We start from the raw sequence: 14297 nt of genomic DNA, 5'->3' as shown, positions 1-14297 counted from the left end.
ATATATATCGTTTCAAAGTCGTATTGATTCGAGAAGGAGGGTTGCGCCGCGGATAATTGATTTTAACGAGAACGTGTGCTATTTCAAGGAGAAATGAAATTAAAAGGGCGTTGTCACGATGAGTAACATCTGAAATTTTTATATAAAAAATGCAATTGGCTTCTGTACTATATTTTGTAACCAGTAACTGAATAATTCAGACCTACAGCTTACGTGAACACGTCTCCTATTGTTCACGTCGTAAATCGTAAATATCGTTCAACTTTCAAGATTTATTTCCTCAAGATTGGCTGATTGACATCCTACGAAACAAACTAAAACAAACGACACTGTGAAATTAAACGTTGAAAATGTGAAGATAAAAAGGTATGTTGTATGTATAAATGTAACAGTTGTAAAACATAACACAAGCTGCAATATTGCGGTATGTAATTGCATTCAAGCACTTTACAAATCAAGCGGGTAAAATTTTGAGTAGAAAGAACTACTCTTGTGTCATGAGTTTAATCTTAGAATTTATTTTTTTTTTATATAAACAAAAGCATATATATTTAGAGAAATCAATTACGCCGTACACGAAATACGTATATATTTTGAATATATTTTAATGTTGCAATAAAAGTTTAAAAAAAAAACATGTATAATGTTAAAATAAACAGGCTTAATTAACACTGGTTTTGTATTGAAATCTATTTTAGAGCGTTTATGTCTTGGTTCCATTTTTATTATTATTATTATTATTATTAAACGTTGATATTTAAAAATATATAATACAGTACAAAAAATGCTTAAGTATCTAATATCTTGTACGTTGATCATCTATATTAACATACATCCCAATCACTCATTATTGATTCCACATGGTTGTTACGAAAATATATTCTTCGGCTTCGATAATATCACTTATATCAAAGTCATGTGTCTACTGTCTATCAGACTGTAAAGTATTTCTACAGGTTTGGACTTTTCATTTCGTAATTCCTTCATTTCCTCGCATATTTGCTTGATATATTTCTTGTGCCGCGGATGCCTAGAAAAAAAAACGATATAATTAACATTATTGTCATTAGTATAGTTTATTCATTATTTTCATACATTAAATAAATGTAATTCGTGATACGTACTTATCTATCACAATCTGAATGCTTTTTTGAAACGCTTGTTCTTCCTCGTCGATTTCCAGAAAACTGATTATTGTTCTTATAACAGACATTTCCAGAAAGACTGCGAAGATTTCTACAGGAACTTTATGTGATATTCTTTGTAAGTAGGACGACATTTGTGCTAATATGCTTATCTTAAAATTTCTCCTGCCACTTCCGGACAGTTTGTCTCGCTCAGAAAGAATGAAATTGATGTTAGTGTTAACCGGATTGCTGGGCGCTACCGATATATCGTTATTTGCGCTCACTTTACTTTCAGATCTATTCAAGATCGGCAACGCGGTTTCCGACTGTCGTTGCAAGTATTCAACAATGTCCTGTATAGTATTCCATTTCTTCTCTTGAAATCTGTCTCTTTCCCACGTTTGCACTCTTAAAGTACCATTTCTTAATAATACTATATGACTTATAGAATTTTCTTGGCAGTATTCTAATATCTCTTCCATAGTACACAGATCTAATATCGTGATCTTCAATCCTAATGACCAGATTTCTCGTAATACGTTAATCATGTCCTTTTCTCTTCTTCCTTCGCTCTCTAAACTTCCCTCGCAGCAGATAGCCACGTCAATACCCCATTTACTTTCGCCATTCTCATATGCCTCGCCAACAGCGGACACCAATTTATCCAACGATATGCTAATACCAGCACCATATTGTTTTGTTTCCTTACTGGCCATTCCGGTGCGCTCTAGAACTTTTCTAAATGATACCAGCATTTTATCGTATCGCCCACCCGCGGCTATGATATCCTGACCGCCTCGTCTCCGTCTATGCTTTAGCTCGCAAGTTATTTGATATATCACACCACTGTATTGTTGTACATTATATGTTAATAAAGGTACGACAGTAATAGGCCACTGTAACAAAATAAAAAAGAGAATAAAAAAGAATGGATATAAAACATCTATGGATATATAAACATCTTACGCAAATTATATAAATATATACATATGTATACATATGTATTATAATATTACCTTAACACCCAAACCTTCTACATTAGATATTACAGTCTCTATATCTTTCAAACCTTCCTTGGCTAGAGCAGCGGCATCTCCTTTTCTCTTCGTTATTGTCCTTAGGACACTGGCGATTTTTGCAACGGAGCTTTCCGTTTCGAGCAAATTAAAAAGCGTTTCCATAGCTTGATCGGTAAGGCATAAGCTTATCAAGTGTGTTTGGACCTGGAACTTAGTTAACTTTCCGTCGCGGGCATCCTGCAGTATGGAATATATGTCCTGATACTTGTCCTTTTCCACGCCGCAATACATTAGCACAGCTTCCAATAGCGACGTGTGATTTAAGCGCACAGTGAAATTATGTTCCCGGATCTGCGGTAACTCGTCAAAAATCTCCCATATGATGAAAATCAATTCAGCCTCTGTCATTAAATTATTATCTACGGGACTAATAATGTCGAAAGCACATTCGTACAATTCCCTTGGATGAAATCCTCGAGCCTACGGTAATTCAATATGTACAGATATTAATTTACAATTATTATATACAAGGTATTTGGTTTTGTTACTTTCATTCACAGATATAATGTATGTATATTTTCGATAATTGTCTCAGAGTGAATTTTACGTTCAACCAGCTAAAGATGTGAATCTTACTTAGAAATTACTTAATGCGTCATCTTGACACTCAATATATACCTTTTTATCTCTGAATACGCGTTCAATAGCGTATCTTCGAATGTGCGAAATATTATTCCATACAACGTATCGAGCGAAAGGAATGCGAAGATCATGAGGTATAGAAACTATACTGCCAGTACGGGTCATCAATTTCACGCTAGATTCGGTAAAGTTAGAATGCTGAACGGATTTAGGCATTAACAACGGGGTCGCGAGGTATATTCCGCCGTGCTTTTGAAATATCTCAACGATTTTTTGCTTTACACTCTCTTGCAAAAACTGCTTTTTCGAGCAGAGAACATTTGGCGTTCCCCTAGCAGGTAAATTCATGTCATAAGTAATATCTTCTGCTGGTGTAACCTCTTGCGTGAAGCACGATGCCACTAAATATCTGTATGCTTTACTTTGACTATTGGATAACGTGTGGCGCATCACTTCTTGCAATTCCGGCTCTTCTAATGGCGGCGGCAAGTGTGTGGAAGAGAGCAATTCCTGAGCAGTAGGACGTTGACTTGGATCGTGATTCAGCAGCCAACTAATACGGAGTTTAACATCATTACTTCATATTTCAGATAACTCAGAATAATATAACATGTAAAATGTAAAATTGTTATTTTTTTACCGTATAATATGAACTTGAGATGGCATATCTGTTTTTGGTACATCGGGAGGGAAAACGATTTCTTTCGAGCGCAAGTTCAATAGAATCTTGACACGCTCCATTCCGGTAGTTAGCGGTTTGTACGTCATTTCGAAAAAGATGATTCCCAAGCTGTAAATATCCACTTTTTGATTGTAAATTGCTTTGGCAGTTTTCGCAGAAAGTTCAGGAGCTACATATAGAGCTGTACCAACTTGACCAGTAAGAGATCCCAATTCTTCTATGTCAAAACTTCCACCTAAATATAAAGGATACAGCTGGTATAATTTAGTACGTGGCATATAACTATGTATTCGTACCTTTCTCAAATTGTGACTCTTTATCGGTATCGATGGTCGGAACTAACGATGACAATATATTAGTCGTGGCCAATCCAAAATCTCCTATCTTGACGTGGTCGTTACTGTCGAGAAAGATGTTTACAGGTTTCAAATCTCTATGTATCATACCCTGCTGATGAATATGCGCCAGACCTTCTACGATTTCTCGAAATAGTCTCCAGTAACGTTCTTCATCTTCGTACAAGCCATTATCTATGGCAGTTCTTAACGTGCTTTTCTCACAGAATTCCATTTGTATATACATAAACTGTATTTCTTTTACCGTTATATCTTCGTTAGAGGTTTCATCTTTATCTTTAACGTCGTTGTTCGAAACGTCCGATGTTACTGCGGACTTTTGTGATATATCATCTCTTTCAAATTCAATGCTATCGGAAGACTCGATACGCAGTAAAGTTCGCATTCTGTGAAAGAGAAAATATAGATTAGCTTTTTTAACATCAAGTTTTTCTTCATATAACATACTTCCATCTTTTTGCGAATTAAATATGAAATCGCATTATATAACAATAATAAGTTGAATAAAAATATCAAGAGACACGGCAGTGTCTCGCGCCAAGTACACGCGGAGCGAGACCGACCGTGACTCTTTTACGCGACGCGACGGGTTGCGAGTACTCGAGATGTTGAGATCTCGATAACGAGTGAACGGATCAAGTTCTAAGTAGGCTTGATCGATAGCTTGGGGTCGAATTAGGGGGAGGGGGGGTTTCTCTTATAATATTCCGCTACGTGCCCTACAAGCGGAGATATTGCGACGCAATTAAATAAGATGTCCAATATTTAGAAAAAGAAAATTATCTTACGATAGAAACGCGCAGTGTTCCTCACTATCAGAATCAGTCGAGGCGTCACTGTTCTCATCGTCACTATCGGCCACATTCGCCCGAGATTCATATGATATATTCCACTCAACGTCGCGTAACGGTGGAGCAAACTTTTCTATCTCATCACTTTCCAGTTGCTAAAATTCACGTCATGTATTTATACTGCACAAAAGTCTGATTACAATTAGGAATTCCAATTAAATTTCTAATATATTTAGTTCAACTATAAAATATAGAATGTTGTTATAGCTCTTCCTGTTGCGAGCAATGTTATCATGAATAATATATTTACATTAACTATATCTGCTTTATCCTGCGTGGTGGTCGTTTTATCTGAAGATGTGGTAATCGGCGTGAACTGACTATGCCTGACTGAATCGTCCAGGGTGGCACTCTCGATCCACGAATTATAATAACGTACTACATTCTCGTGATTCATTCTAGAGAGCAATTTTACTTCGCGCGTTATTTTCTTGTTCAGCTGTTTTTTCTTTGGATTTAATTCTATGCGTTTGATAGCGTAGATACCGCCGTCTAATTTATTTCTCACTTTTAGAACGTCGCCGAAGGCCCCTTTTCCCAGCCATTTCAAGACTTCAAATTCGTTCTGTATTCGTGATTGTCTACCCAGCGACGGCAAATGCAACTGAATATCGATATCCGGTTCTTCCGGCTCTAAATTCTTCTCTTTCTCATCGTGATCCGGTATAGAAGGCGATAAACCTCGTTCTAACGATATTCTTATGAAACCATGTTGTTGCAGTTGTTCCGCAGACCAACGCATTCTCTCATCGTCGATGAGACATTTTGAAATGAAGTCCCTCAAGTAAAGCTGAAAAAATTATTTAACTTAAGATAGGCGTGTCTATCATTGGCGCTTTATGGACAAAAGAACATATATGCTACACACAAAGAACATCTACCTGTGGGATTGTTGTTAGATCGATTTCTTCCCCGGATATGATGGTTCCTTTTAATAATGAAAGCAATAATATCCCATATCTATATATGTCTGCCTTTTTACCACCTCGGCCTTGAATTGTTGGAAAATCGTGTTCAGTCTTTGCTAAGGAATTTGAATGATACATATCTGACAATCTCTTATCTAAAGAGTAGTCGGATAATCTTACAACACCCGTGTGGTCTATATAAATGCTGGTGTCGCGTAAATCTTTATGCACTACATTATTCTCATGAAGATATCGCAACGCCTCAATGACACCCGTTGCCAAATGTCTCAACATGTCGACGTCGACTGGAATGTTTTCCATCAGGAAGAACGAGCACGTAGTTCCAATCTACTTTTACAGACAACCGATATCATAAACTAAAACCATTCTCAATCTTATCAAGTATTGACATTCCAAAGAGATATGTGTTTACATACCACAAACTCTTGAAGCATGTAAATCACCACGCTATTGTTGTTTTTCAAATATTTCATGTTTAAGTAATGTACAAGATTTGGATGATGCAGTTTGTACAAGTGATTTAGCTCTTGCTCCAAACTGGCAATCTGTTTCATGGCGTGCTGTATATCGATGGTTTCTTGAGTAGAACAACTACCGTTTGCTATCGCGCATTTCAACGTCCATTCCGTGATAGCCAATAGTTCTCCGGTGATCGTATCCACGCCAGCGTACACTACAGAACCCTTCGTGCTGTGCCCCAAGCATTTCCCCCGGTGCACTAGTCTCTCGCCTTTATTACTGTCAAATTCGATGGACTTAATACCTCTATGCTCGCACAATGACCCTTCGGAACTTTCCGACGTGCTGACACATCGACGCCTGAAACGACTCGTCCCTCGCTCGTGTGGAGACGACGGTATAGATCGAAAGATAGTGTCAGAATCTGTGGTCAGTTTAATCGTTTCCTTCCGATTACGCATCTCAGCCTTCAGGGCTTCCTGACGTTTTTGTATGGCATCTTGCAGCACCTAGCAAAATATCCATGATAACAATTAAGCTACGTAATGTGCAATCGAAATATATAGTGCAAATGTATTAAATCAAACCTGTCTTTCTTTATCCTCTTTCATTTGCTTCTCTTGCATCTCATACTGTTCCCTCTCCTGATTTCTCAATACCATTTCCTCATAAAAACTGCTGTAACCCGGTTTATTATGCTTGTGCAGGTATTTCTGAACATGTTGACAAAACTCAAAAATCATAACTTCCCCCTTCAACTTTTGTGCCAAGTTTTCGAGCTCTGATGATAAAACTGCAACTTGCTGATGAGACAAACCTCTGCTGTCTTGTAGCTGAATAGTCGGTACTCTAAAATAAATCATGATAAATCATATACAGTAGATATTATGAAACAAAAATGCTAAGAATGTATTAGAAAATGTAAAACTTACTCATCAGGATATTTGTCACTGCATATAATGTGCAAATCTATCTGCGCATAGACCTCCGCTGGTCCGGACATGCCTTTCTGCGGCGTCAAGGTAATAACGATATCTAAAGGTTGCCATTTTTTCTTATTTTTATTCTTTCTCAAGTCACGCAATTCATCCCCAAAGATGGACTATTATAAACGACAAAGTAGGATTGTTAAGAGAGGTAATAACACAGGGAACCGTGAACTTTTTGATCGTGCCTATGTAGCGTGTCGCAATACCTTTAAAACTTCCAATTCATTCTGCTGTCGGTCCTTACACGATTCAACCTGAGACATCTTGCCACGCTGCTATTCGCCCATCGCACACAGATTAGCGAGTTGAAAGTGAAACGGAGTAACCTGAAAGGAGGAAAATCGCTAGGGCTTAATTTCACGCGTGTACGATTTTAGTGTTGTATCTCGAAGATAAATTCAATAAAAACGCGGCGTCTCAGCGTTGTTTGAGACTGATATGTACAAACATGTACACGTGTACACGTAAACTACATGCGTATCTCGAACGAGTGGATGAACGTCGCGAGGAAAAAACCGGTAATCTGTTCACCTGGACTCGCCATACGAGACTACATCGCGATTCGCGATACTCGACGCTCGCCTCGGGAATATCAGATTCAACAGCTCCGGAGCCCGCTCTAACCGCCCTTTGTGATTTGTCGCAGAACATCGGAGGAGACAAGTGGAAAGTGGAAGAACAGAAACAACTTTTTTTCGATGAGTTTTAGAACGCAACTTTATTATTTTCCTCAAATTTTACTACGTTTACGCGAGCGTTACTTCTGTAGTAACTTACGATATATCACTCGTTTACGCGGAGTAAATTATCGCAAGTTACTACAAAATCTACTACAGGGTTGCGTTCCAAAATTCACTCTGGGTAACTAAAATCTATAGTTTACGTGACGTACACTATAGGTCTGTTTTCTGTTGCTGCACTGCTGAACTAGTGCACACTGGTGCAATAAGTTAGAATGGGACAGGTATATTTTGTTTCACTCTAACTTACTGTACTAAGCTGCACTAGTTCAGCAGTGCAGCGACAGAAAACAGACCATATAGCATTTTAGTTAACTAGAGTGAATTTTGGAACGCAGCCCAGGGGTACGTTCCAAAACTCTACTCTGAGTAGCAGGGTTAACCCTACGCCGTTCCAAAACGCGAAGTAAGTAACTATATGGGCGGAGCCTATTCGTTCCAAAAGTGAGAGTAAAGTAACCCTGGAGTTAACTCTATGAACCCTGCTTCCGAGGTGGGTTAGGAGAGTAAACTCTACTAAATTTAAATATAAACGCGGGATCTTAGAACATAATAAGCGCAATTGTCTCTATACACCGCGAAAACGTTGGTCGTTGCTGTGATAAGTAAGTAAGAAGTATAATATTAAAAAACATATTAGATAAAGTATTTTATATATCACATACAATAAATAAGCATATTAATTTCTTTTTTAATGGTTTTTTAGTCTGTTTTAGGATAGAGAGTTATTTTAAAAAAAGTAAGATTTATTAGGTTAGGTTAGGTTAAGGTTAACTTTTAATCCTAAAACATTGTTGAAGTATCAGTATCATACACACATATATACAAATAATATTATAAATTTATATTATCGTTTACAGAAAATAAAATAGGCAAAATGGATCTCACAGAAAAGCAGTACATAATCGAAGGTGTAATATACAACATTACGACAACATCCGAGATGCATAAAAGAATACGAAATGGTAAGTTAAGTATAGTAGAGTATTTCATTAAACTAATTTTACTAACTAATTATTGAACTATTTTTGTCTTTGTCTAAAAATGTACTAAAAATGTAATTAAGTATTTCTTGTTGTAGATCATGATTTTGCATTACAATATGTACGTGATAATATGCATACTTCATCCCATTCATCCCAATTGGATATCCAGTCTGAATCTGCTATAGAAAATAATTCCAATATTGAAAATATTCCAACTTCTGAGAGTGATGCAAATAATGGTAAAAAATTAATAAATATATTAATTAAACTAAAATATCTCGCATATACACACACACACACACATACAGAGTTTTATATATACACATAATACAATACACATACACATAAGTTATTATTATTGATATTTATTTTTTGTTATAGCTACAATGGAACATTCAGGTACATGGCAAAATTCAGCTATTAAGCTTCTTTTCTGTCTATACAAGGATCATCTTACTTTATTTAAGAATGACAAAATAAGAAATGAAATTGTATGGAGAAAAATTGGCGATGGCTTACAAGAAAAAGGTTACTCGTATACTATAAAACAAATCGAAAATAAGTGGAAAAATTTAAGAAAAAATTATATTAAAGTAAAAGATCACAATTCCAAGTCCGGAGCATCACTTAAAAAATGCAAGTACTATGATGACATGGAAGAGATATATGGAAAATCTCATAGTGTGCAGCCTGTGGCCATTGCATCAAATCTCTCACAGAAGGTTTTATCTCTTTCAACTGATGAAGAGCAAAACTCTGATGAAGACAGTAACGTAGTAGTTCCACCTCCTAAGAAGAGTAAAATAGAAAAACAATTACATGTGTTGACAGAATATATGGAAAAAAATGAAAAAGAAATAAAGGAAAGAAGACACAGAGATATTTTTTTGAATTTCTCTGTGACAGTATTAATGTCATGTATGGATGGCCATTTAATAACATCGATTGACATTTTACAGAGAATCAGCACAACACGTCGTACACAGTATAGTTAACGAGGACTTTGCCAAGTTAAATTTAAGTCCTACAGATCTAAGCCAACAAATGTATCTTATTAAATATCTTATAAAAATTGTCATTTACAAATACAAGATTTTATACTTACCTGTACGAATCAGGTGTCCCCAGTAACCATATAGTGGCTAATAATTGCACTCTCGGTGATATGAAAGGTCTTCCCGTTCTACGTTTTGACAACATTAATCCAAATTTATTTTCCAATAATTGAAAACAGTTAGGTGTCATACGAAAATGTTCCTTAAATTGATGTGTTGTAAATCTGGGTACTACATCATTTACATAACCTTCTATGCGAACACCCTTTTTTCGTTTTCCTCTTAATCGAGAAAATTGCATCATGTATAATATCTCCATCTCACTCTCACTTTCACTACTACTTGCATCTAGGTTTAATACATTTTTCATTATTATTTCATTTAATGCAATGTTTAATAAAACAGCTCGTTGAGTTCGTTGAGCTTCCATTGTATTCGTTACTAATACTACTTTTTCACGTTCCAAATCGTTCAACCAGAGTAACTTACTCTGGGCTTACTCTCTCCCCACTACCTTGGGTTCTTTAGAGTTGACGGAGTAGAGTTTTGGAACGTACCCCAGAAGTAACGCTCGCATAAACGTAGTACGGGGCCTAAAAGCCAATCACGTTCGATTGCTACTAAGCGGTTTGTTCTGCTGAACGCGCCCAAACGCGGCCATTTTCTTTCAGAATTAAGAAGAAGGAGCGAAGTGTGGTCGATCGTGCACTGGAAAGGATTCTAATTTCTTAAGAAGATATACGATTGCAGATCAAAACGCCACGCGATGGTTAGTTTCTCTCACGCGCTGATTCCTACGTTATTATTTTTCCTCGTATTGAGGATCTGTTGCGAACTAATAGACCATGTGACAATTTAACCTCTACTTTTGCCTCTACTCCTCTCTGAGGGATGACGCGTGGCTCAGTGCCTACGCGAATGATTAGAAACACCAAGGTCCGTGGTTCGAATCCGACCCGGCCTTCGTCCCATATATACTCTGCTAAGATATTTTTTCCGATTAAGATCCTTATGGATTAATGGTCTGCACGATTGGGAATCGGAAAGGATTCACAATCTGCAAGGCTTAAGATTCGTAAAGGATCAAAGAGATTAAGGTATTTTAAGTGTATCACGGTGGTAGTGTGAATGAATGACTGGGTCTACATTGCTTGTGCTAATTACCTTAGGGTACAAGGCACCTTATTTCCTCATCCGAGGAATGTAACAGATAAAACCCCCTCTACTCCTCTCTTCTTTGGGACGCATTCACGGAGCGCGCTATTTGGATTTTCGTTCTTTGAAGGAATAATCGTGGTGCGATTTATTTTGCAATTTGGAACTTGCGTTCATCTCTTATTTTTGTGAAATAATTTTTTTTTTTTACATAAAATTTTTCCACGTTATTGTCGAGTAGTAGGAAAAGAGGAGGAACCCGAGTCTCGCTTGAAACGACTGTTTCAAAAAATTATCTAGCCATCCTATATAATCACCCTAACGGAAATTTTCTTTGTAAGTGCTAATGAAGAGAATTGTTTGTTTCAGAAACCCTTGATGTTGCACGGGCACGAGCGTGCCATCACTAAAATAAAGTATAACAGAGAAGGAGATCTAGTGTTCTCCGCCAGTAAAGATAAGCAACCGAACGTTTGGTATTCGCTGAATGGAGAACGTCTTGGTAGTTTCAACGGGCACAATGGGTCCGTATGGTGCATCGATGTCAACTGGGATACTACACGGTTTTTATCCGGCAGTGGTGATAATACTCTGAGAGTCTGGGACTGTCAAACTGGTTTGTACATATGACAGAATTGTAAATAAATTTTGCTAGTGCGCCACATATGATCCGTATCCTTGCTTAATGTTGTTCACAGGCAAGGAAATAGGACAATTGACCACGAACAGTTCTGTAAGAGCATGTGGCTTTAGTTATTCGGCGAACCTCGCGGTATTCTCCACCGACAAGGCTTTGGGTCACCAGTGCGAGATGTTTATCATGGATGTACGAAACGTCGACTCCACGTTATCCCAGGAGGATGCAATCTCTAGGATCTCGGTCAATGGTCCTAGAATTTCTGCCATATTATGGGGCGCCCTCGACGAGACCATTATCACGGGTCACGAAGATGGTGAAATTAAATCTTGGGACGTGAGGGTAAGTGTCCTTATTGTTATCACATTAATTCAAAAGTATGAGTTGGTGAGTAAGTATTAGTAGTATATATAAATATCGTCTATAATATCTACAGACCGGAAAGAAGCTGTCCAGTGTTAAAGGTCACAAATCTCAGATAAATGATATGCAATGCAACAAAGATGGCACCATGTTCGTAACTGCATCCAAGGATCATACGGCGAAACTTTTTGATAGCGAGTCTTTGGTGTTATTGAAGACTTATAAGACAGAAAGACCCGTAAACTCGGCTACTATATCACCAATTTTTGATCATGTAAGATTTATGCCTCAGAATAGTAATACATTATTTTAATCTTTGAAAAAGATATAATAGAGTATCAGTATAATTTCTATATTTACTATTATACACTATAATATATATTTTCATTGAGTTTTTGTAAAAAAAAAAAAAAATACATGCCATATTTGCTAAGTAGACAATATTTTTCTGTAGGTGGTTCTTGGTGGTGGTCAAGATGCCATGGACGTCACTACAACATCCGCGCGACAAGGCAAATTTGATTCACGATTCTTCCATTTGGTGTTTGAAGAAGAATTTGCACGTTTGAAAGGTCACTTTGGTCCCATTAACTCTCTCGCTTTTCATCCTAATGGTCGTAGTTATTCCACGGGCGGAGAAGATGGATACATTCGTATTAATAATTTTGATCAGTCTTACTTCGACTTTCATTTCGAGTATTAAATTTATCAATCAAGGGACGTATGTATATGATAATATATATATCATTTTGTTAGAACATATGTTGTGTGTGTAATCATTTTTCCAAACTAAATGAGTTTTGGGGTATAAGTAGTAGTGGTGGTGATGTCTCCCCAAAAATACCAGTTGCAACTCTCAGTGAGTTGGGTGTGACTCCACTAGTATATGTCCAATTCGATTCTTTGTTAGAGCATTGATTGGCCGATAATTTAATAGAATTATTTATAAACTTAGTCGGCGCAGCCAGACGCTCGCGAGAAAGCGCGTTTGCCCGCGTGCGGCTGATTAGTATGGTGCTGGGCTGCCGGCTTGGTAGGTGCACATGCGGACACAACCAGAGTTAAAATAATTGCTTTTATAAAAGGAAATGAAAGAATTATTGTTCTCTAGACATAGACGTAAACGGATTACAATTCACTTCATATTTCTTTTACTCATAAAAATTTCTCTCTATATATATATATATATATATATATATATATATATATATTTATATTATAAAAAATTGATTAAAAGAGTTATATATATATATAACTGACACCACTGACACACTGACTAGGAATCGACCGCTCTCATACCAATTTATCCTAGTAGCTTTTGTGGCAAGTGCAAACTCGAGAAATTATCCTGGCAATTGATATCAAATACTATTGTCAAATTTTATTACACGTTAGCGATAAGCAATGCTTTTAATAATTGTACGAAATAAATATTCCAACTTTGTATAAATCTTTATACCCCACATTTCTTAAATTGTATATGTATATAAATTATTTATTAAAAATCTGAAACTCTTATTTGTTTTCAAAGCATAATTACATCAAATTACGTGTAGCGTCAAACGATATTTAACATCTATTAATAAAATGATTAAAATCATAAATATTTATTGTAATGTACAATATTTTCACAAATATTGCTTGCTATAGTTTTGCTATGTTGTTTATATCTGTCAATAAGATGTTTTATCCAATAACCAAATCTTTTTTAAGATTATACATTTTTCTTTTTCATTTTTTGTTAGCTTGTTGCAATGGTAAATTAGCCTTTGATTAATTTTATTTTATTTTAAAAAATTGAAGTGTTTGATAAATAAACCAGAGTACATATTTTGAGCATTTGGTAAAAAAAATAACAATATTTCTAATATTCTTAAACACAGATCAATCATAGATTTTTTAATGCATATTTTGTTTAATGAGAAAGCAGATATGTGTCTTAAAAGTCACGCTTCTTGTTTAGCATTAAACTTCCGTTGATCTCTGGATTACGATGCATTTTAAGATATAACATAAAAGGTTCGATGTGTACTGCAAGAATTTTAATTCAATGTTGGTACACACTTTATTTTTATAATCATATAATATTGTACAAATTATTACAATAAACTATATATTTCTGTAATTATGTCTGTTTCTTATTAGTTTTACCAACATGGCTTGCCGTAAGCGTTTGGCAAGATAGCAGAATTAAATAATACAGCCATACAGTGCAAAAAATGCACCATCTCGTATTCTTCATTGATTACGATTTTCCTCTAAAATTATATCCTACAATAATAGTACAAAAAAATTATCGGGACAAAT

At 36.1% G+C, this 14297-nt stretch overlaps 3 protein-coding genes across 5 annotated transcripts; 2 read left to right on the top strand and 1 right to left on the bottom strand.

The window, feature by feature from the left end:
* The first annotated feature begins 146 nt into the window (after positions 1-146).
* Positions 147-12752, top strand: Eif3i (eukaryotic translation initiation factor 3 subunit I). 2 transcript variants are annotated; one of them, XM_077408397.1, is made up of 5 exons: positions 147-366; positions 11360-11606; positions 11689-11969; positions 12064-12264; positions 12445-12752. In XM_077408397.1, exons 2-5 carry the CDS (start codon positions 11369-11371, stop codon positions 12691-12693), a joined length of 969 nt encoding a protein of 322 aa, XP_077264523.1. In that variant the 5' UTR covers positions 147-366; positions 11360-11368; the 3' UTR covers positions 12694-12752. The 2 variants fall into 2 exon arrangements, with proteins under 2 accessions (XP_077264523.1, XP_077264522.1); XM_077408396.1 differs by lacking the exon at positions 147-366 and adding an exon at positions 10452-10604.
* On the bottom strand, positions 703-8007 carry Gcn2 (eukaryotic translation initiation factor 2 alpha kinase Gcn2). Of its 2 annotated transcripts, XM_077408376.1 has the most exons (14): positions 7586-8007; positions 7261-7380; positions 6998-7167; positions 6653-6914; positions 6023-6574; positions 5559-5933; positions 4928-5467; positions 4615-4772; positions 3767-4212; positions 3429-3705; positions 2825-3341; positions 2144-2626; positions 1125-2023; positions 703-1030 (listed from the first exon to the last, which is right to left on the bottom strand). In XM_077408376.1, exons 2-14 carry the CDS (start codon positions 7315-7317, stop codon positions 904-906), a joined length of 4863 nt encoding a protein of 1620 aa, XP_077264502.1. In that variant the 5' UTR covers positions 7318-7380; positions 7586-8007; the 3' UTR covers positions 703-903. The 2 variants fall into 2 exon arrangements, with proteins under 2 accessions (XP_077264502.1, XP_077264503.1); XM_077408377.1 differs by having other exon boundaries at positions 7261-8007.
* On the top strand, positions 8111-10308 carry LOC143898730 (uncharacterized). Its single transcript, XM_077408401.1, has 5 exons — positions 8111-8200; positions 8511-8533; positions 8655-8759; positions 8876-9019; positions 9162-10308. The coding sequence occupies exons 3-5, from the start codon at positions 8672-8674 to the stop codon at positions 9773-9775; spliced, it is 846 nt and encodes a 281-aa protein (XP_077264527.1). The 5' UTR covers positions 8111-8200; positions 8511-8533; positions 8655-8671; the 3' UTR covers positions 9776-10308.
* Positions 12753-14297: the final 1545 nt, after the last annotated feature.

The sequence above is a fragment of the Temnothorax americanus genome, unplaced genomic scaffold, assembly GCF_048541705.1.
Source record: "Temnothorax americanus isolate GAGA-0224 unplaced genomic scaffold, ASM4854170v1 Scaffold24, whole genome shotgun sequence".
Lineage (NCBI taxonomy): Eukaryota > Metazoa > Arthropoda > Insecta > Hymenoptera > Formicidae > Temnothorax > Temnothorax americanus.
This window is presented reverse-complemented; position numbering and strand designations above follow the sequence as displayed.